This window comes from Zingiber officinale, chromosome 2A (genome assembly GCF_018446385.1).
Source record: "Zingiber officinale cultivar Zhangliang chromosome 2A, Zo_v1.1, whole genome shotgun sequence".
Classification (NCBI taxonomy): Eukaryota; Viridiplantae; Streptophyta; class Magnoliopsida; order Zingiberales; family Zingiberaceae; genus Zingiber; species Zingiber officinale.
In genome coordinates, this window is record NC_055988.1 from 42,908,382 (window position 1) to 42,932,582 (window position 24,201).

Below are 24,201 nucleotides of genomic sequence, written 5' to 3' on the forward strand. Positions count from 1 at the left end.
GGATAGATGAGAATCCCGGCGGCTTCTTTGCGTTTCCAAGCTCCTCTCGTCGAGGTGGTCACGCGCGGATAAAACCGGTCGGAAAACGATGCTCGTCGGCCGCCGGAGACGTGCCCTAAGTCGTCTTCGTTTCCACCCGAGAGAGAGCCGTCGCGCGGCGTCGTGAGCGTGAGAGAAGAAAGGGAATTTCGGGAGAAATTTTAGGTTTAGGGAAAAGGATTTAAAACTTATACTCAAGGTTATTTTCGTTTCCAACTATAGCTTAAGTGGAATTTTTCTCCTTCTTTAATAACAAATGATCGCTAGCAGAGTTGGTTGGCTGTGTTCCGCTTAAAACTTTGCTGCGGTCGGAGGTCTTCGGGTCGAGCCTCGGCTCGGCCCTTTTTTCCTGCACCCTTTTATTTCTATTATCTATAACTACTACTTAAATTTATTTTGTTCTCTATTTGTTCACAAAACAGCCACGGAATAGCTGGTTAGCCGGTTTTAACCGAAGCCAGAGATCACGGCTTCAATTCCTCAGCCGCGCACTTTTATTTCCAATTTATTTTACTGTTCCTATCTACTACTTAAATATATATCGCTCCATATATGATTAACAAATCGAGCGCAGCTCGGTTGGTTCGGCCGGTTTTGCTTGGGTCCGGGGTGCTGGGTTCGAAACCCAACTTCTACAACCCTTTTTTTTTTATTTTAGTTTATTTTTTAAAACTTATTCTCCTTGGTAAAAATATCAAACGAACTCCAAAAATTGCATAAAAATACTCTAAAAATTTCTAAAAATCTCTAGAATTTTTCTATAGCATTTCTAAATATTTTTGAATTATTTTTGGGGCTCAAAATGAGAAAATTTGGGTCGTTACATTTAGTATAAGTGGGAGATTGTTAGAATGTATACTATAAGTCTAGCTTTTGTATGAACATCTATTTTGAAATATTTTGAAATGAGAATCGCTTTGGTTAAATGTTTGTATTTTATATTTATATATATATCAATGCAGTTGTCCATTTAATTTATATTGTAGATAACATGGTGTGTGGTGCCACACAGAAGATCATGTTATCGGTTCCTTATAAATTATAAATAGTAGCTCACAATCAAGATGGATTGAGATAAACCATTGGAACGGTTGTAGTGTGATTTGGTATTAGTCTGTCCTAACTATAAAATTATACTAGTACACTATGTGTGTATTGAGCAAGACTGTTTGAGGTTGTTCGATTTGTACTGACTACATAAAAGAACAAAACCTCTGTTATTATGAATGTGCGTCTTCTAAATCCCTATATAATAACAAACACGTATACTTAGTATTTATTTCTTTAACTTATCAATAGGTGAGATTTATTCGTTAAATCAATATGCTCGATGAGTTGGGAGATGGTACTGTTTATATAATGTATTGTTGATTATAGAAGGAATCTGTCTCTTAATTATTTAGGCTGATGATGTCCCCTTGAGGAGCTCATAAGGATTATCATGTAAACCCTGCGGGTGGACTTAGTCCTGCATGATAATAAAGTTGAGTGGTACTACTCTTAGAATCGAATGTTAATTAATTGAGTTGTCAGTAACTCATTTAATTAACGGACATACGATATCTTAAACACATGGAGATTAACGCACTCATGATAAGAAGGAGCCCATATTGTAATATGGGATTGGTGCGATAGTTCAATAATAATCCTTTAGTGGTATGAGTTATTATTGATAGACTTGAGTTGAGTGTTCGGGCCGAACACAGGAAGCCCAAGCCCATCAGGAGGCCTAAACCAATTCCTCCTCTAGGTCTCTTTTGTAGCTTCTATATAAAGTCTCGCATCCACCCATCCACAATTGGTTAATCTCACCTTCCTAGGGCCGGCGGCAAGGGTTATATAAGGGAGTAGGTGGCGCCCCCTAAAACCTAGTTTTTACACACAATTGTCTTCCAACCTTGCTAGGGCTGGCGCCACTTCCTTAGAAGAGGAGAAGAGGAAGAAGAGGAGAAGGCGCCCCATCCTAGAGCTTCTCTTGGTGGCCGGCGGTTTGGAACCAAAGAAGGGAAGGGTGTTTGTTGTCTTGGTAGATCGTCACCCACACGACGTCTAAGAAGAGGAGAGGAATACAATATAAGATCTAGAGGTCTTTGGCTACAAAGGAAAGGTACGACTAGTTCTTTGATTCCGTTGTGTAATTAGTTTAGTTTTCTTTGTATCGATCCTGAATACCAACACAAGAGGCCAGCGATCTTGTACTTCGATTAAGGTGTGCTTTGATCCATCAAGAACTTGCTTGATTGATCAAACACATGTCTAATCGAACATGTGGTTGCTAGGAAAAATTTTGTACTTATAAAATTTTTGTACAGGGAAAATCGAAACAGAACGAAATTTCAACGCCTTCACCTATAACCTCAAGATCTCAAAAGGGTATGTAACGACCCGACCCCTCGGCCCCTTGGGCGACCCAACTGGCGGCCCATTTGGCGGCCCCTTGGCGGTCCCTTGGGCGGCCCCACTAGCGGCCCAACTGGCGACCCCTTATCTCATCGATCGACGACCCTCAGTCGTGCCGTTACTCACTAGGTCTTCCCACCCCTGGCCAGTGGATTTTTGCCTTCCACAGAATTCGAACTCTAGACCTCCAGGCTAAGTATTAGAGTTTATGAATCTTAGTAGCCAAGTGACTGGGGAGTCCCTGTCCGAAGAAATTTCGACAGCATCTCCCCTGTACGGCTGACAATCTGAACCATTTCTACAGACATAATATACCTCAGCCACAAGCGGCTGGAATATATACACAACCACGCAGTTTATATGCAGCCTACTCCGCTGATACAATAAAAACACAATCACGCAATTATATGTAAATCTAACAGCCCACTCGGCTATACTAAAACCAAACACAACGGAAATACAATGGACAACACATACAAATTAAAAACGAAAACTGCTAGCCGTCTAGGCTTACACCACACAACAAAACAACACTCCAGGAACAAAGCCGGAACACAAAGCTAAATACACAAATTCATATACCAAAATAAAAATAAACAAAAGCGGAGACAGGTCTCCTGATGTGATGTGAGTACCGGCAGGCAGGATATTCCAAGCGACTCCATAAACAACCTGGTACCTGAAAAAGATAGTGTCCACGGGGGTGAGTTCAACAACTCAGCAGATACCTAGTTGACATGTATAGTAAACTATAACAAATAGTAATAACTATGGAGTACAGTCTCCTAGACAAAAGCTGGAAATACACAATAGAAAAGGGTTCAAGAGAACTGTACTCACCAGGGCCTCCTATCAGAATAGTCAGGTCGTCAGACCGAGAGTATCATAAATCCTGTATGTATATCAAACATATGCATCCATCCAAATGCAGCATATAAGTGCAACAAACACAATCAGTAAATGCATCAATGCATATGATGCCAATGACATGGTCACCCCTGACGCAGTTAGCCATCTCACACACGATGGTGAGACCGAGTGAATGGGGCTGTGACAACCGTGCACTCTACCATCAATGCTCCTGATAAGTGACAGAGTGGACGGGATACTGTCGGAGTACACCTATCCTCCTACCCCAAATCATAAGTGGGGGAGCACAATGCTCTCATCTCCCGGTACACGATGACGGGGAGGAATCTCTGTCGGCTACCACGTTGCATCGCTCTACCCATGAGCGGACCAACGGAGCCTAACAAAGTTCGACTATCTGTCGGCTACCACGCTGCTACACTAAACCAGCGGAGCCTAACAAAGCAGAACTGTCTACCGGCTACCACGCTGAGTCATTGGACCAGCGGAGCCTAACAGCAGAACTGCCACATACCTGCCTGATATACCACTAACCCATGAGTGGTGGTGTGTGCAGATCTATGTAATTGGTGATGTGCTCAATAATAATGGAGTCGACTATCACACAGCATGCAATCATGCAAGATGGTGCATGTCACTAAGCATGAAAATATCCTGAACCTATCCATAGATATAAAATGTGTACCCTAGCATCAATGGATCAATCTGAAGATCTAAGGTACATAGGTCAGATAAGGTATCAAAAACCTAGATCCAGAACATAATAAACACATGGTTGTGTCACTACCCCTCTAAGCATGTATAATCAGGTAGGTACTAATATGAAGTGCATAATAGGTAAACAAAACAAGCATGTAACAGGTATCGGGTAGTGACCAACCGAAGCAAAGACGAACATAATCATTACTAAAGGTTATAACCTACTAAACATATCAACATGACATTATCAAAGATAAGTCAAGGTACTCGCCTCAAATAGCAAGTCCAATCTAGTTAAATCCAACGTCGAGATGCTCGTCTCGAATCAGAGTCCTGTAATACATGGTATTCATATTTAGCTAATTACATATAAATAAATTAGCTAAATCAAATCCTCGAGAAGCTAACATAAATCCAGATCCAATTATAAACCCTAATTGGATCATTCAACTCCTCAATCGATTCTAACTAATCCATTCCAACTAGGACTTGCAATAAGCATAATCAGTCATAGCATCTTACCCGATTTAGCCCTAATTCAACACATATATCAAATCCCTACCCTTACCTCAAGTTCCACAGTCGTTCACAGCCGTTAATTGCTGCTGGCGAAGGGTCATTTGCTACTGGAATCTACTTCTCTGCCCTGATCAAAACTGTTATCCACCAAATCAAATATCCCTCAATTAGCAACAATCCTAGATCAATCACAACAATCAAATTTAGTTAGGGTTTACCCTAATCAACCACCTCTTCTCTGGTGGAAATCTCACTGCGGACGGCGGTGCTCAGCTGGAGACGACAACAACCCTAAATCAGAGAGGACTCTGACAGATCAGATGACAATCGGATGAACCTGAGTGGCGCTGATCAGAAAAGGTCAAGCGATGTTCTGATCAAATCAGGGAAGAAGAATTGGACACTCAACAACAAGGTCAAGTCCGGGTCGAATCCATGGCTGGGGAGGGGAAAGAAGGCCACGCGATGCCGGCAGAAGGGCTCACGGCTGTTGGGATGACGGCTGTGGTGGCATCAGCGACAGGCGACAGGCTGCGATGACTGACATAGAGGAGTAGATGATCGACGGTGATGAATCAGGAGGCGACAAAGGGTGACGGCAACGGATCAAGGAAAAGAGGAGCGTCGGCGTTGAAGAAGAGTGAGGGGGAAGGAGATTTGCCCAATTTCTTCCTTTGTCGAGGTTTTGTTTGCGTGGGAGAGGAAGCGCGAAGCGGCGCCAGTTGGGGGAGATGATCGGGTACGGCCGGAAGAAGAAGGGGATGGGTGCCGAAAGGGAATAGGCATGGGTAAGGGCTAGGGCACGGGCACACGAAGGAAAAAGAAAATAAAGAAAAAGAAAAACAAATGAAAAATCAAACTTTTCCTCGCTTAAATGGGGTAGCCTAAATGGGCTTTCCCGGACCCCATTTTTATCCTCGTAACCTGAGGCATACGAGCTCCGAAAAATTTCAGAAGAATTTCTAAAAATTTTGAAAAATTCTCTTATCATTATTCGCCATTTTTTTGATATTTTACAGGGTACATATTTGGTATTTGTCCAATAATCACTATGTCTCAATGGGATATCATATTGCTTCAAATCATTGCCAAAACATTTTTTAAAAATTTTGTAAACAAAAATTTTCTACCGCTTCTTTTTTTATGAGATCCTCAACTCAAGTGTTTCTTAAGTAACCAAAATGCAATGGGGTCTCCTAGGAAACCAAGATACTAGTCCAATAAAATAAATAGTAATTATTTTCAAATATATCAACTCTTAAAATCAAGTTTAATTGGAAATATAGGTACTAAATCAAGCATGCTAACAATGATTTTTTTTTTTAACTTAACAACACTCATGTCCTATTGCTACAAATAGGAGAAATAGAAACCCTAGAAATATGATCATACTTCCACAAAAATATTAAGTTCTAAATGAAATTATTGTGCTATAAGAACCAAACAAATAAATACATGATGGCATGGTAAACATAATAATGCAAGAAAGCAAACAAACAAAAAGACATGATGATCAAATCTAAACTAAAACTAAGGAAATGAACAAATATAACTAATCTTACTATTTTATTAAGAATATGAACTTTTTACTAAGTAATTTTGGTGAAGCCCAAAATAAAGTTATGTTAATATCCTTTTGTTCACACTAAAAATAATTTTAAGATTTATTAGTAATTGTCTCTGATTATTTTATATACAAAAAATATACGCTGTCATGATTTTCTTTAGTGTCACATCTTAGGATTGACAATACCGTGAGTAAAGAAGCTTCTATAAATAGATTGGGTCGGCGACATTAGAAAGCATACCTTTCTCGGTCTTTTGGCTAAGATCAAATGTAGTATCCATTCTTATCAATTTAATATTTGATATAAAAAAAATAAATTAATTTTTTATGAGGGTGAGCTTGTTACAGTAACTTGCTACTGGGGTTCTCAAGTGTTGCCCTTACATTGCACTACTGCATGGGTTTGGCGTACCCTTACCAAGTTCAATTTATGGGCCTAGGACACAAAGTTATGCATATTGATGCATTATATTACACATGTAATGCATGTGTGTGATGACTAGTCTAACTAAATTATCTAAACCCTCAAGACTTAAAACAAACATTGCTCTCAATGAAAATAGAGTCTACTGAGGGGGAGGTGGAAAAGGAGGGAAGGGACTTTGTGAGCGTGCCAATCATACATCTGTTGGCGGAACCCATCCATCTTGTGGTAATTCTCCTCCACCCTTTGAAAGTGCTCATCAATCCTATGATAGTATTCCTCTACTCTAAGATCGCACTCATCTGATATGCATTTTCACTCAGCCTATTCGTCTTTGATGGTGGAAAGGGTAGTGATGATTTCTGAAAAATTATAAGCAGAATGCATTGTTGAAGAACTAGAAAAAGAAAAGGAATGGCTCTCAAAGGAGCCAGTTTATCGAGCTTGGTGAGGGGGGTTGTCCATGTCGATCAGCTTAGGAGCTGGAATAGAGGGAAATGACTAGTTAACACAAACTTGGACTATGATATGCTTAGGGTTAGGGAGGGGGTGTGACAATTGATTTTTAAGAACAAGGAAATAACAGCTCCCATCTAACACAGTCATATAGATAGCGACACAAGATTCCAAATTAATCCTGGTGCTACTTATATATTTATTAATTAATTAGAAGATGATTAATTAATAAATAGGTTGATTAATGGGTTAATTCTTGGTATACCTTATATGTAGATTTGAGCTAGAAACATGCTCTTTGATTTGAGGGCGTCAAGGGACTTTCTAAGTTGATAAGTGGGTAGTTCTTACTTGACTTCTATATTTTCTTTGATCTTAGTGAATGATTATTTATTATCATATATTGATTAGATAGCAATTACTGTTTATCTTGACTCCACTCTATTTACTTCTTGAGTTGATACTTAGTTGCTTGTACTTAGTTTGATCTATTTGCTATCCATGCAGTCTCATTTGCTATCCATACTATTTATTGCTATTTATACTTGTGCCTTTAGGTAGTAATATTCTAGTGTAGGATATCAAGTATCCTACTAGACCTTTGCTTATTATGTACGCTTATGCCTATATATTAGTACGATCATACCATACTGTAGGATATTGAGTATTCTACTATACCTTTGTTTGTTATTTAAGCTCATACTTATACATTAATAAGATCATACCATAGTGTATGATATCGAGTACCCTACTAGAGCTTTGGTTGTTATTTAGGCTCATACATATACGTTAGTGAGGTTAAACCGTAGGGTAGCTTGAATAGTATTATCCTTGGATGGATTGTTACTGCTTATTTTACTATTATGACTTGGTATATGTATATACCCTGTTTGTCCACAGGACCATCTATGGTAGAGTATTCTCCTGTAGATAATGGTCACTTATACATTTTATCTGTCCATGGGACCATCCCTGGTAGAGTATTCTCCCACAAACAATGACTGCTTACATATCATGATTGTCCTCGGGACTATCTGTGATATAGTGTTCTTCACAGTCAATGGCAAGGGAGTTAGATAACTACCTCATTATGTCCACCTACGAGACCATCCGTGGGAGAGCATTTTACCACAAATAGTGACTAGTTATATACCCTGATTGCCCATGAGACCCATTCGTGATAACATGTTATTGCACATAATCAAGACTTGTTATATGCTTGCAATATGCTAGTTATGTATTTATTCATGCATGTTTTGGATATACTGTATGTATTCCTAATTTATTGGTTATACCTGGTTAAGCGAGTTAATGGAGGGCTATGTAGTTGTTTATGTTTTTTTGTTAGCAATTGATTATATTGGCACTCTTATTTTTATAGTAAGTATTTTATTTACGGTCATTTCTTTTGATCTTCTTATATATAATATCATGCACTATCTATCTTATACCCACTGAGTATTTTATACTCATGACCCCTTATTTTTCTTTGACTCCAGGTTAATAGGTAGAAGATATGTTGTATCATGTCGCTCAGAGGTCCTAGTTGCATGTCCCACTCATTGGATTCCCTTGTTAAATTGCTTGGTTTATTTTTCGCTGTTTAAATTTATGCTTTTCCTTCCACATCAATTTTGAGTGTTGTTAGAATTGTATGACTTTGATCTTGTTCAGTTGAGTACATTCACATGTATATGCATACATGCACGCATTATCATTCGTAACTTAGTGATATTATATCGCATTGGTATTTGTGATGACTTGAATTAGTTTGATATCAATTATTTCTTATATTATTACTAGGGGGTACCATCCGAAGTGTAAACCATAATCTAATTGAACATTTTCTTGCATCGCTTACAAATATGTCAACTCACTCAGATGAACTACCATCACTCCATGACCAAAAATGGTATATGCTATAACATGATGTAGATATCAAAAGTAAGGGTTCTGAAGAGAAGTGACCTTCGCTCTAGAAGCATAAAATTGGTTTGTGATCTTGACCCAAAAATAATTAGGTCTGAAATCAGTGGGATATCTTTGATTCCCGCTACAAGGGGATTCAAAAATTGCATTAAACTATTCAAGGTCTAGGTATTGCTTGGTGTTAAATAAATAGAATGTAATGTGACCTTCATTGAGTGAATAGTTATCATTAAGTAATAAAATATTATCCTTTGGGATTAATTAGTTGAGTATCGATTGACGAGCAAAGTAGGTTATCTTGAAAAGTCTAAATCAAGAGACTTGTTGTGAAAGAAAACAAAATGAGAGTGAAGTGACAAGTGTGAGAAATTTGATTTTAAAGAAAATTCTAGGACTTCAGTTTCATTGTGATGATCAGTGACACTGTAGTTATAATTCCATGTTTTATCTCAGTGTTTGATATGTTTTAAGGTGGCTTATCCTAAGGTAACTGATATTTTCTCTTGGACAACATTGGTGAATCTATACAAACACAACTCTTACTTTTGTGGTAGCCCTACTAAGGCAATCACTTTCTTAGGGAGACTTCTATCACGATATCTTATGATCATCTAGACCGATATTCCTTACTTCATGAGGTTGAATTAGGGGTAAACACTTTACACTCTATGATAGTCAATGGTACTCTTGAGAAATTTTGGACTACTTTCACGAATAAATCCTCAAGTTTGGAATTTATAGGTCAGAGAATTAGGTTGACCTTTTGGCCCTTCCCCTTTTCCCTGTGATATGTTAACGCACACTAGCACTAATTAAGTTGTAAGCATATTAAAACTGAATCAAGTATCAAAACACATCATGCGATAAAAAGAGGAGATTAATTAAACACAAGTGTCAACTCTACATCATGTTACTCCATAATCTTAGAATTAAGAAAAATACTCCATAGAGATAAAGATACAAACTAAAGACACGGAGGAAAGCATTCTACACCTCAATGAAAGAGTGAAGTTTAGAAGGAACTCCATTGTAGATGTGGATGTCATATTCGGAAGATCTCCTTATCTCTTTGGTGGACAATATCCTCGTATCCCTTGGAAAATAACTCTCTCCTAAGGTTCCTTATCACAGAAAATCCTTGATGCCTCACGTGTTCCCTTGATCCTTTTATAACCTCAAAAGATATCAAAATTAATTGACTTTCCTTAACAATTAGGGGTGCTACCAACCTATTTTGAGGCCTCACAACCATAGCAAGTGCCATGGCGCGTATTGGAATGAATCAATGCAACCAAATGGGGCATGGTTGTGGTAGCTACCACAACCTACCTATGCTTCTTATTGGACTCCCCCGGTTGTCACTCTATTCTTGGTTTTGTCTCTTAGGTGATGCACTGTTATGGTAGCCACCACGGTCTGATCATGCATCATGCATGCTACAACTTGCGCTTCCAAGGCTTTCTGTATCTAATGAGCTCCAACTTCGCATCCTATCAATCAAATACATAAAGATCAATTTTCCAAACCAAAAAGATAAAAAGAATCACAAAAGCTAGGAAACTATGAAAAGTATGCTCATGTGATGCAATGGATGAATATTAAATAACACAAAAAATATATACATCAATCACACACATCACATACCTTCAGCCACAGAACCTTTAACTTATGGTCACACCAAGTCAACACTCAAGAGCCACCTTAGTGCTTCTTGTTTTGCAGTCTCAAATATCTTATATTATCCCTTTTCAATCTCCACAAATCTTTAAGTCATCAACGTACCATCTTGGCCATGCCATGCATATCTAGCTTAAGGTATAAGCTATTAAGGTCTATATCTAAGATCCCAATAAAATTAAGGCTCATTATGTTTACAAAATCTTTGAAATTGAAGATCCATCATTATTTTTACAAAATTTCTAATTGGTGAGCCACCATTTTTAACGTTGTCATGCACGCTCACATTAATAAATGTATTTCCTTATTAATTTCATTCCCAATTTTATATGAAATTCTATCTACCGCATTTTATAAGACCTAATTTTATTTTATTTTTCCACCGCATTTTGCAATTGCCAATTAGACAACGCTAATCCATTTAATTATAGGTCTTATTTATAAGATATAATCAACTGTTTCTTTTTAATATATCTCAAAAATCTGAGTCATCGTGAACTCGTTCTCTTATTAGTGCTCTGCATTTCTCCTCCTTTAGTTTGCTGATGATTCTCTCATATGATGTCCTCCTCCATGATGGATAATATTTCTTTCTCATTCTTTTCTTCTTACTCAATAAAAATATAAATTAGAAATTTATTTACGCATACAAATACAGTAGAATTCTAGTGTTTTGAAATATCATTTTTTCAATTTTTGTATGATGATAAACATTTGCTTGTTCCTATTAAGAACTCTAGATTTTTATTAATCATAGTATCTAATTTAGAATGATTCATAATAAACTTTGATACTTATTGATTGTTTATTGGTATATTAGAAACATTGATATTTTCTTGGGATAAAGGATAATTACAAGACGAGATGTTCTGTGTAAAGGATAAACCATGGATGGACCCAAACATCGTTAGGAAAAACCTAAGTGATTTCTTGCATAGTGTTTAAATAAAATAACAATTTTGTCATGTAAAAATAGTGCTGGATTCAACCAAAGAAAGAATAAAAATCATGTGTATGAAGGGATATATTTTCCACACAATTTTATGACACTATATTTAGCCCGCCATTATTGGTTGTTGCATGATAGGCAAAGCTCTATTGCTGATGTCAGTTATAATTTGCATCGATTAATCGTTTAGGTGTATGCCTATTGCCGCTTTTTTATTTCAAAGTCTATTTTGTGCTTGGCATAATTTTTTTTTGATTGGTCGATCGTATGTAACATATTAAATATCTTAGTGCTCTTTGCCTTTTCTTTTATAATCTTTTCAATTTTTGTATTATGGATGGAGAAGAAAGATTAAAATTAGAATTAATAAAATTGAGCAATGTCTCAACAAAATTAAATAATTTAATAATATTATCAATTGAAAAAAATTATTATCAATATAAAAATTTAATTAATGATTTTACATCTTAATAGTTAAAAAACTAAATTTTATAAAAAAATATTTTAAAATTAATATTTTATTTTTATTTTTTTTAACTCATCATTGTCGATGTCATATCGGAATGGAAAAGGACGAGAGAAAATTTTATTTTATTTTTAAAAAATATTAAAAACCTAAAATATTTTTGTTTTTTTACCTAGGACCTCTTGAGATGACCTCGAAGTCAAGTCAAAGTTCTCTATAAACTTTGTGTTCTTGCAAGTCTCTAAACACTCAAATCACATATATCAATTCATAAAATAAAACTTAAACGACATGTTAAATATTTAGAGTTTGTGACTCATCTGTAGTGTATTATGGGAGATTTTTTTTCTCAATAGGTAGCAGATTCGAGAACGTTGACTGTCAGGATGAACCTCGATGTAAGCTTATGTATTTACTTTGGTGGCATGTAGAAAAAAAATATAGATCAATTATATTAACGTCCCACTAGTGTCGGTCCCACGAATATAGAGGAAGGTACATGTAGGTACATAAACATTAAGCGCATAGTAGGGTAAACCCCAAGTCGTCAATTTTTAAAAATTAATCCTTGATCATTATATTAAAGATATCATGCGCCTATTGTCTGTGCTACGTCCTGATATCCATATAAAACTTTCATGCATTGGATTACACTCCTAGGATTTATTAGGCTGCATGCTTGGATACTAACAATGTAACAATATCAATTTTATATAAATTGGACTTAACCATTAATCACTTTTAAGGGATGGTTGACAAAATAACCAAGACATTTGCTTTATATCATTATTCGGTTCAATTCAAACATGTGAAGGCCGATTTAGCCTTTTAATTTGGGCAGACGGTTGAGATAGTTAGGATTGTTAATGGATCAAACCTGAAAAAAGTTTCACATTTAGTTTGGTTTAATTTTTTTTAGATAACATCAAATATCTAATTCTCTATACTAAGTAATTTTAAAGATGAGTGATTCAGTTGTAAAAAATAAATTTAAAAGTTTTCATAACAAGTAACCTAACATATTAATATTCTAAATTTATCATCCTACTAATGAAAAATACTCTAAAATAGACTATAATTGAAAATCAAACTATAAATATTTAGAAAAAATATATGAACACACCATAATATGAGAGATAAGAGTTTATCAATATACACATAATCAATCAAATAAAATAAATAAATAATTTATGAAATTAAATGAATAAACTTTTATATATATATATATATATATATATATATATATATATATATATATATATATATATATATATATATATATATATATATATATATATATATATATATATATTCAATTTATTAATATTTATTAATAAAAATTATAAATTATTTGTCAATGATGTTCATTAATAATATTTAATGCTCATCACGATCTTATTAACCTAATAAATAAATAAATAAATAAACTATTAAACTAAATAAATAAGTTTGCCATATCAAGCACCTTAATGAATAAAATAAATATAAATTTCTAAAAAATTTAAATAATCATAAAATTTAAATTCAAAATTCAAAATTATAATCTCAGTTAGCCTCGTTGACTATCCTTAGGGATGATCGGTCCGACCTTATAAAAGTTTCTCACCGACCATCAGGATAAATCAGGAAGTACACACGGCGGTCAGCATGGAAAGCCCAGTTGCACCCCTCCCCCCATTTGGAAGAAAAAATCCTACAAATACGCTATATCTAGAGATCGAACCGTGAGTGATTGGGTGACAACCTGGATGTCCTACCCATAGCCTCGGGGATAAAAAAAATGATAATCCCAGTTAGCCTCATTGATTATCCCTGGGATGATCAATCCGGGCTCACGAAAATTTTCCACCAATCACCAAGATAAATCGGGAAGCGCACGCGACGGTCAACCCATAAATCCAGCATCCTTTAGTTACACTCCTCATTTGAAGGAAAAATTCCTACAAATATGTAATAACTAGGAATCGAACTATAAATACTTGGATGACAGTATAAATACGATAAATTAGAGAAAAATCTCTAATCATAATCACAACTTTGCATGCAGTCCCCAATCATAAAAATTTTGTTTCCATTCCCTACATGCAAATATTGTTACCTAAATTGTCCCTCAAATTTTTTAGGTATAAAAAGTCTAAAAATGAGTATATTTCCGGTTAAATTCAGTACTTTACACTAGAATCTAGTACTTTATGCTAGAATTGAGTATACTTTCTATCAAAATTAACCCTCATATTTTTCGGTACAAATAATCTAAAAATAAGTATAATTCCTATTAAATTCAGCATATTAAACTAGAATTGAGTATATTTTCTATTAAATTGAGCATGACTTTTTTTCCTGCTTAATATAATTCCTTATAAATTCAACATTATTTACTATTTAAAAAAATCTAGTATATTTTTCATCTAATTGAGTACCATTTAAAGAAAATCTAGTATATTTTTCATCCAATTGAGGTGAAAAAAGAATCGTACTCAATTTGATATAAAATATACTAGATTCTAATTTAATGTACTGAATTTAAGAGAAATTATACTGATTTTTAGACTTTTTATACCTAAAAGTATCATGGGTAATTAGGTAAATATGTTTGACTAAGGATGAAAATCTAGTATATTTTTCATCCAATTGAGTATCATTATAAAATATCGAACCAGATAATAATTAAATAATAAGATTAATGGGCGAATAATTTTATTGTAATTTTTAGAAATTTTCAGAATTTTTCTGGGATTTAATCGGAGTTCAGATGACGTACTTAGAGGGGATGCACTAATGGGCCAGAGAAAAAGTCTGTTTGAAATACCCGGGAGTGGGAGTTAATTGAGAAATTGATCTAAGATTTAATTAAAAAATCCCTAAGTTATAAATCTATAATTGCCTAACCCTTCTCCCCCAAACCCACCACCGAACTTGTGCTTCCCGAGCCGCACGCCATCTCTCCCTCTCTTGCGATTTTCTCCCCAAATCCACCGACGATCCTCTCTTCCCTTCCCCTCTCGTGATCGCCCGCAACCCAGCCGTCGGCCCTCCTCACGCGAACGCCAAGACGTCGTCGGCTCTCCTCCTCCCGCGAGCATCCGGACGCCGACAGCCTCTCCTCCTCTTCCTCCCTGAGTCGCACGCCGCCCGGTCTCCTTTTTCTCTCCTGAGTTGCATCGCCGAGCCCTCCTTCACTCTCCCTCGCGAATTCCCGCACTAACAGCCGGCAAGATTCTTCTCCTCCTCGCACGAGCACCTCAGACGCCACCTCTGCCCTAGCGTTGGCCGCCCGATCCACTGCCACCTCCGGCCACAACAAAAGTTATCCAGTAAGTTTCTTCCTCGGTAGATACAGATAGAGCTCTAGGTATGTTGGTTTCGGTTTAACTTGTGAATCGAAGATGTTTTTTTTTTGGAGGTTTTGGTGTTCTAGATCTGAGATCGTGTGAACGATTCAATGATTCTGGAAGATAATTTGACGGTTTCTGCTTGGATTTTCTATGGAGATTGATTTACATTACTTATTATTCTCTTAATTAGTAGCCCTAGTTTTGCTGATGTTCTTCGTTGGGTTCAATGGAGTATTTAGTTTGGATTCAATTCCGTGGTGTTCTGTTTTCATACAGTTGTGAATTGCTTGGTTTGTTATGTAGATTTGTTGCGTTCCATGGTGGTTTTGGTTTCTCCAGGGGTTTCCAAATTTTAGAACTGTGTGGATTGGTTGGGAGGTGGTAACGTGATGTTAATTGGGGTTTAGTCGTCTATGTCTCTACGTTTAAGATGATCGTCGGTTTGGAGTTCTGTGTATCTTCTTGAAGTTTCTTGCGATACCAGGGATTTTGATCATTTGGGATTTACTGTTCTTTGAGAAGTCGCGATGGGATACTCATATTACAGCTTAAAGATTTGAGGTTGATTCCGAGGATGATTCCTTCATCTATGTGGTTCTCCAGATCTTTTGATAGATGGATTTTTGTTTGAATTTGGAATAGTTCATCGTCTCTGTGATGCTTCTAGATCTTCAAATGGAATTGGCGATTGGATTTGGGTGAAACGAGACTCATATTTGGATTAGGTCTAACTATTTGGTTCATAATAGAATTTAGCTATATTAAGTATTCTATGTTGCAGGATACTGGTTCGGGACGAGCATCTCGACGTGAGACTACTTGACACAATCTACGTATAAAGGCAAGTACTTCTTACTTTGTTTTCTTTTAGTACTTTGATCTTAGTGCATGAATTATTTTGGATAAGGACTGTTTACCTTGACTCCACTCTTACTTTCCTGTGTTTGATACTTCTACGCAATCTTTGAGAAATTCATTCAATATCTATACAGTCTTTTGTTGTTGTCCATGATCAGTAGCAGATACTAGATACCATGTTTGTATGCTTTGACTGTTGCTTATTTATGTACGATATTGAGCATGCTGGCTTCATGTAGCATACCTGTTTCTGCTTATATATATATGATGACTATTGCATTGTTCGCATCTTGTCATGGCATGCATGTCAACGACCAATTCTCCCTTGCGGTCGAGAGAGTCATTAAAAAGGGGTCGCATCCTCGACCACTCAAGAGAGTGGTAGCTGGAGTTGATGCCGCTTGTCCTGTCGTGCCACACTTGGCCACTCATGGAGAGTGGTAGCTGGAGTTACGAGCAGCAGGGATCCCGTCGCAGATGTAGCTAGTTAGCTACTATGCAACTGTCCCCTCGGCCACTCGTGTGAGTGGTAGCTGGAGTGGTGTACAGTTTGTCACTGACCCCGGCCTCTCGACCATACAGGGGTCATGGTGCAGAGAGGTGGGCGGGAGTGACCATCCGTGCATACGCTGTTATTATATTTGCTTTGGCTGTTGCTGTCTATATATGCTGTTATTGCTTACTGTTGGTGTTCACATATGCTGATATGCTTACTTAGGTTGAGATATATTCTCCTTGTAGATGTTTAGTCATTGGAAATTTGTATATACTTTGCTTATTACCTCTGTAGTATGAGCAGTACTGTAGCAGATTAGTACCAGTTCTGACCTACTATACCTAGCATAGGATATGGTTTCAGGTATGAGTATTTATTTTGGTTCTATTATAGTATCTGCTATTCTTCTTATGAGGATGTATACTGTTGACACTCTCTACTTATATGTTATGTTCATGCACTATCTCTTTCCTTACCCGCTGAGTTCCAATACTCACCACCCCACAAAGTGGTTTTCTTTCGCAAGGTAACAGGTAGATGAGTCATGGATGCTTGGAGAGATGTCGGCTGCCAGTCCTGGGTCCTACGTCACACTCGAGGATAGTTTTCGTTTTGATTTTGCTATCATTTGGGGTGGTATATTGATTTTGTGTATTTTATTTTTCAACAAGTCGATGTGAATTTTGGGTCAAGTCTGTGATGACATGTATCTTATTAGTGTCGTTGTTGGTTTTACGTTCGTATCATTTTATGTCTTCCGCTGCTGTGTGTTTACGTTCAGCCGTGTAGGCTTATTAAATTATGTGGTTGTATTTATTTTGTTCCAGCCGAGTGGGCTGATGATATAAACTGCGTGGTTGTGTTTATTTCATTTTTGTCCAACGGGGTAGGCTGAGTATATTAAACTGCGTGTTATGTTGTGTATATTTTGTATATATATTCCAGCCGAGTGTGGTTGAGGTATATTTTGTATGTAGTAATGCTTCAGATTGTCACCTGTACAGGGGAGATGCTCCCAAAATTTCTTCGGACAGGGATTCCTCTGGGGCGTGACAATCATTTAAAAAAAATATAATATATTTTTCATTCAATTGAGATGAAAAAAGAATCGTACTCAATTTGATAGAAAATATACTAGATTCTAATTTAATGTACTGAATTTAAGAGACATTATACTGATTTTAGAACTTTTTATACCTAAAAGTATCATGGACAATTAGGTAAATATGTTTGAGTAAGGAGTGGAAACAAAGATTTTTATGGATGAAGACTGCATACAAAGATTTATTTGCCAATAGAAACTACATACAAATTTTTCCATATAAATATCTTACAATGATACCATTAATCTGAGGATAATCAAACTCAACATCTAAACTAAGGACAATCAAACACAAACTCATCAAAAAGCAAAAAAAAAAAAAAAGAAAAAAAAAACTAACATAAAGTTGAACCATTTAATAGTTTTACGACTTTTTACTTGATTATTTTATTAAATAAATTTGAATCCGTTTTTAAAAAAGCGGTACCCTTCTTTAAAGTTAAATGGATAATTTGGGAAATTGCAGTTGAAATTAACAAGCAAATCCTCTCACGATGATAAAATTCTGACCCTAGATCCTCCACGCATGAGCTGCCGCTTCTGTATTCGTTGCATTTCCATCTTCCTCGCTCCAGTCCGGATTTCTTCCACATAGCCGCCGATTCAACCCAGCCTGTTCCTCTTTGTTCTCAGTCTCACCGGCGACAGCGACCACCACCTCAACGCCGTCTCCATCACCTACAGCCCTTCAGACATCCTCGCGAAACCTCATCGGGCAGACTGCCCACCGCCGCTCGCTGCGTCGCTACCTGAGCAGGGCAGAGGCGGCGGGCTACCACCGCAAGACCATGTCTTTCCAGACATTTAGAAACTCTAGCGTATCTCCGAAGAAGGCGAGCAACAAGTAACCGAGAGAAAGAGAAAAAGACAATATGCTAACTTCTTACTTCACTCTTCGCCGCTTCTTCTGTTGCCGCGCTTCTTTCGAAGCCACTGCTTTCACCGCCCCGAAGAAGAACCTTGTCTTCTTGGGCTCTCCTCAGGTGGCCCCTGCTTTCCTATTTTTTTCTTCTAAATAAAAAAAAATGTCATTTTGGGGTTATTTAGTTCACCTCTTCTGGTTTGAAAACAGTCTCTAATGCAGGTGTGTGTTTCTGTTCTAGATGCATTACTTGATGCCTCTAAAGATCCGAGCTCAAACTTTCAGGTAATTGAACAACCCGGGAAAGTATCAGCTTGTATCTGTGATTGCTTGTGATTCTGTCATTATTTCCATCCTTTTAAATTTTATGCGAAAGAAGTTTTGATTTGAAGGACAACATGTTATTTTACTTTGTGGTATTTTATCATAAACTTTGCTCATGGCGAATAAACTCCGTTATGGACGGTCTCAAGCCTAGATAAAAGAGGAGGGGTTGTGTTACGATGCTAGCGAACGTTAAAACATAGGCAAATATTATGTATGGATTCATCAAAATATTGTACTAATACTAGGTTGTTTACGGAAGGAATGCAAGGTCCAATGTAATGTTTTGGTAAGGATTGCTACATTTTATGAGAACTCGAGAGCAATGTTAAATATGAAAGCACATCCTAAGTTGGATAAGAATATATATTATATGAATATCCATTGTCTTATATTTGGAATGTGGAGTGTAGGAGCAGTCATTGACAAAACAATGAAGATAGTAGATATGATGATTAAGAGAATAAATAATATTTTATATTTACAAGAGATAAAATGGATAAGGGAGAAGTCAAAAGATGATAGAGAACTTATAATTTAAGTTATAGTACATAAGAAAGAATAAAACGAGAAATGAAATAGGTATTGTTGTAGATAAGTCATTAACGAACGAAGCAGTACGTGTAATTAGGAAGAGAGATAGATTATAGCTTTAAATATAGTGGTAGTAAAAGAAACAATTAATAGTATATATGTACATTAATTAAGATTAGAAAAAGACATCAAATATATGTTTTAGGAAGACCTGGATGTGGTGCTATAAAATATTCTGATAAATAAAATGATTTTAATAGGAGATCTAAATGGACACGTAAGAGTAATAAATAAGAAAAAGAAATAGGATATGGTGCATGAGGGCTATGGTTTTGGAAAAAAATGAAGAAAGGAAAGCTATTTTGGATTTCGCTATAACTTATGAACTTATAATAGTTATGATTTTCAAAAAGAGAGAAGAACACCTAGTTACTTTTAAAAGTGAGAATAATTAGACGTAAATTGACTTATTATGCTTAGAAAGAGGTATAAAAAATTTATAAAGATTGTAAGGTCATAGCTAGAGAAAACTTAACCAACCAACATAGGTTAATAATGTTAGATATGCACAACATAATATTAGTAGAATGAAAATGTGCATGAATCTTAGGATTAAATGGTGAAAAATAAAATATCTTTAAGTAAAGGGTAGGAGCACAAGTATTAGAAGAATTATATGAAGACTCGAATATAATGTAAGATAAGATGATGTCAAATTTAAAAGCGGTGGCTAAGAGGGTACTCAGTGAGTCAAGAGGATGTAAGTACCTGGGGTTTTGATGTGATCAACTAAGTCAAGTTAGGCTTTGTGTATTTAATGCCTTGCATCTGAGTGTGCAGGGATTTAGGAAAGCAAGAAGTGGAGCAGAAGACACGACGGACGAGAAGGATGACACGAGAATCGAGTCGACGAGCTCGATGCATTTGAGAGACGAGAAGCTGTGGAAGTGTATGCCGGTGGCGCACACACGGAGAAGAAGCCAGCGACTTGAGAAGGCGCTAGATAGTCAACACTGGGTTAACTGGTCCGGGCGCTCGGACCATCAGGGTACCGAACAGGCACCTTGTTGCAGCGAATCACTTTTCTGGTTCACGTCAGCAACAGTCCAGGGGCGCGGACATGGTCCAAGCGCTCGGACATGAAAAAATTCTATCTTCCAGTCGCTGCGAAACCCTTGCGTGGAGATAGGGTTTGCCTCGTTGGAGGCACCTGGATCACCATCCAGGCGCCCGGAGTCTGCCACATCAACAATGAATAAACTTGACCAGAGCACTATAAATAGAGCCCTGGATCACTTAGTTGGAAAACAACACTTGTATTCGAATCTTTTGTTTACTTATTTCATTTTCTGAGTTGTAAGTCATCGTACGGGGATTCTTCGTTTTCAAGAATTTGCTCGAAGAAGGAGTTCTAATAGTGTGCGTCATTTATCTTAGATTAGCAACATCCCTGGTTGCAAATTAAGTAAATCCGGTAGCCCCGTTTAATTTTTATGCAATTTATTTCTATCTTACTAGCAAGTGTTTATTAATCAAAGTTGAAAGTTTTTGAGAAGGGTATTTTTGTTATTTCAAGCAATTCACCCCCTCTTGTTGTCGCACGAGACCAACAATTGGTATTAGACCGAGAACACTTCAGAAGGACTAACTGCAACCGAAGCACACGAGAAATGGCCGGACCAAGTGTCTACCTGCTTAACTTCGAGGGAGGAGTTTGTGACATGGAAAAAGAAAATTGAGATATTTTTCAAAACAGATTTTGATTTATTATTAATAATGAAATATGGTTTTGTAGCACATAAATATTAGCAAGGAGCCGATAAAGAAGAATACCTGTGGACAAAAAAATAGCAAGCCGACTTCGTGGCAAACGACAATGTAGAATTCCATCTGCTAAGCGTTCTACCACCATAAGAAGTCAATCGGATTAGAGCTTACAAGTCAGCCAAAGAACTCTAGGAGAAATTCCTGGAGTTGCACGAAGGGACCTCGGAGGCCAAACTTGCAAGGGGAGATCTGCTCCGGAACCAACTCAGCAACTTCAAAATGGAAGAAGGTGAAACAGTCACCCATCTACACTCAAGGATCAAGGAGCTGATTACCAGACTCACAAATCTCGGAAAAATGGTAACAAACTAAGATTCATTAAGGTACACTTTAAATGCATTTCCGAGAACATCTGAGTGGACATTCATAGTTGACTCCTTTTACATCTCTAAGAACCTTGAGCCGAGTACATTAGAAAATCTATTATCTACTTTTGAACTTCATGAATCGAGATGTGCAGACTTAAAAAATAAAGAAGAAAAGATAGCTCAAAACCTAGCACTGAGAACCAACCAGATTCAGACACATCACTCAACGAAGATGAAGCTGTATTTATGGTAAGAAAGTTTGGTAAATTCCTTAAGTTTAACAATTTTAACAAGTTGTAGGCTAAGAAACTTTCACGAAACAAACGAAAGGGGTGGTGCTATAACAGTCAAGAAGAAGAGCACATTAAGGACCTGCCCAAAACTAAAGGAGAAAGATAAGAACAAAAGGCCAACGCGAACAAAGCACAAAAATCTAAAGACAACGTGAGACGAATCGTCGTCATCAGAGTCAGAAATTGAAGCCAAGATCAGACTTGCACTTATGGCAATTCACCAAGAAGTAAACGATGAAGCAAGTTCATCCGAAATGAGAGAGCATCGATGAAGGGGGAGCTACTTCAGAAGAAAGCAACGACGTAGGGGAGAGTTGAACAACAAAACCGATACGGTTAGTAAGGTACTCACTCTACCCCCCGATTAGTTGTATAAATTTGCCAAATTACTCTCTAGAAATTCTTGTAACATAGAAAGAAGGAATGCACAACTAGAAAAGGAAAATTTAGAATTAAAAATCATTTTAGCAAAATCATGTCCACTAGAAGAATTGGATAAAGTCAAAAAGGAAAATGAAAAATTAAAAGAACAAATAGAATTATTGAAAAAGAATGATGCATGCTTAAATTCAAGTTCTTTTCAAAATTTAAATTTTAGAAATTATGGTAGGCTTAATTGATATTTTATATACCATAAGGGTCGACTTGTAAAGGTATCACAAAAATTTATTCCTAAAAAATATCTTGTTAATCCAATAGGTAGGAACCTAACTTGGGTTCCAAAATTATGTCTAGTTAAAATTTTTCAATTGATTTACTAGATTGGAATTGAATTATTTAGAAAAATTTGTTTTGCAAACTTACTGTAAGTATTTTTTCTTCAAAATTTGTATAGTCACAAAATAACAAATTCTCAGCTAGAATAAGTAATTTCAAAATTTTCTGATCATTAATTAATTTTCTATGAATATTTTGTCAAAATATTAATTTTTAATATTAAAACTTCTCAAAAAATCAATTTTTGAAAATTTAATTTTTCTACAAATATACTTTTTGTTTTACATACTTAAAAAAGTTACCAGATTTTTCGAGCTCAAAATCTATTTTTTAAGTATTTTCCTTTACAATTACATCTTTCTGCATAAATAATTAATTTTCGCTAATATTAATATTATTTTTTTAAGCAAACTTTATCTCGACATTGGATAAGCATGTTTAAGTGACAAAAATTTTCAAATTTTTCAAAGATTAAAAATAATTTAAAAAATTATTTCTTCAAAAACTAGTTTTTAAATCGTAAACATTTAGATTTTCAAAAATTAATTTCTACAAATTTTCTAAATGTTAGTCACTTTTATATAGCCCTTAGAAATTTTCCACAATGTTTTCGATGATTACCCTTATTTTTAATGTGATCAAGGGGGAAAAACAAAATTAAGTCTAGGGAAGGAATAATTTTTTCCAATTTATTGCATTGCATTTAATGATACATATTTATTAATTGCATTTCATTTAATTTTGCATAATTATGTATTTTACTCTTATTTTACAGTTTTAGTTTAACCTTAACTTAACTTGGGGTTATCCATATAAAAAAGGGGGAGATTGTAAGTACCCGGGGTTTTGATATGATCAACCAAGTCAAGTTAAGCTCTGCATATTTGATCAGGCGGGATCCTTTGGTCTGCAATTTGCGGACCAGAGGATGGTCCACTATTTGTGATTGATGGATTATGATGGACCCATCATTTAAGTGATGGGATCCATCAAAATGAACCAATCCACAAAATGGACCATCCTTTGGTCTGCAAATTGCGGACCAGAGTATCCGTGCTCGCTCGTATTTGATGCTTTGTGTGTGCAAGGATTTAGGAACGCAAGAAGTCGAGCAGAAGACACGGTGGACGAGAAGGATGACACGAGAATCGAGTCGACGGACTTGGTGCATCTGAGGGATAAGAAGTTGCAGTAGAGTACACCGATGGAACGAGAAGGACACACGCGGCGCTTCTGAGAGACGAAAAGCCGGAGCGGAAGACTTCTCGAGGAGAGAAGGCCGAAGCTGGGTTCGGGTGAGCTCAACTCTGGAAAGCCGGGGCATTACCCAAGCGACTGGAGAAGGTGCTGAGCAGTCAACACTTGGCTGATTGGTCTGGGCGCCCAGACCATTAGGGTGTTGAACAGGCGCCTTGTCGCAGTGTATCATTTTTGGGTCCATGTCAGCAACGATCCATGCGCCCGAACATGGTCCAGGCATCCAAACGTGAAAAATTCTATCTTTCAGTCGTTACGTGGAGATAGGGTTTGCCTCGTTGGAGGCGCCTGGA

General features: G+C 36.5%; 1 protein-coding gene and 1 pseudogene across 3 annotated transcripts in view; both read left to right on the plus strand.

Moving 5' to 3' along the window:
• Window positions 1–6,331: 6,331 nt before the first annotated feature.
• On the plus strand, window positions 6,332–6,511 carry LOC122044478 (annotated as a pseudogene).
• Window positions 6,512–18,265: 11,754 nt separating this feature from the next.
• The window catches only part of LOC122041071 (methionyl-tRNA formyltransferase-like), a 57,190-nt gene continuing 51,254 nt past the window's right edge, over window positions 18,266–24,201 (plus strand). Inside the window, exons 1-2 of one of the 3 annotated variants that reach the window (XM_042600617.1) lie at window positions 18,266–18,769; window positions 18,890–18,933. In XM_042600617.1, coding sequence (XP_042456551.1) covers window positions 18,659–18,769; window positions 18,890–18,933 — 155 coding nt within the window. In that variant the 5' untranslated portion in view covers window positions 18,266–18,658. Of the gene's footprint in view, window positions 18,770–18,858; window positions 18,934–24,201 lie in introns of all 3 variants that reach the window. The other 2 variants (XM_042600615.1, XM_042600616.1) reach the window with 2 other exon arrangements.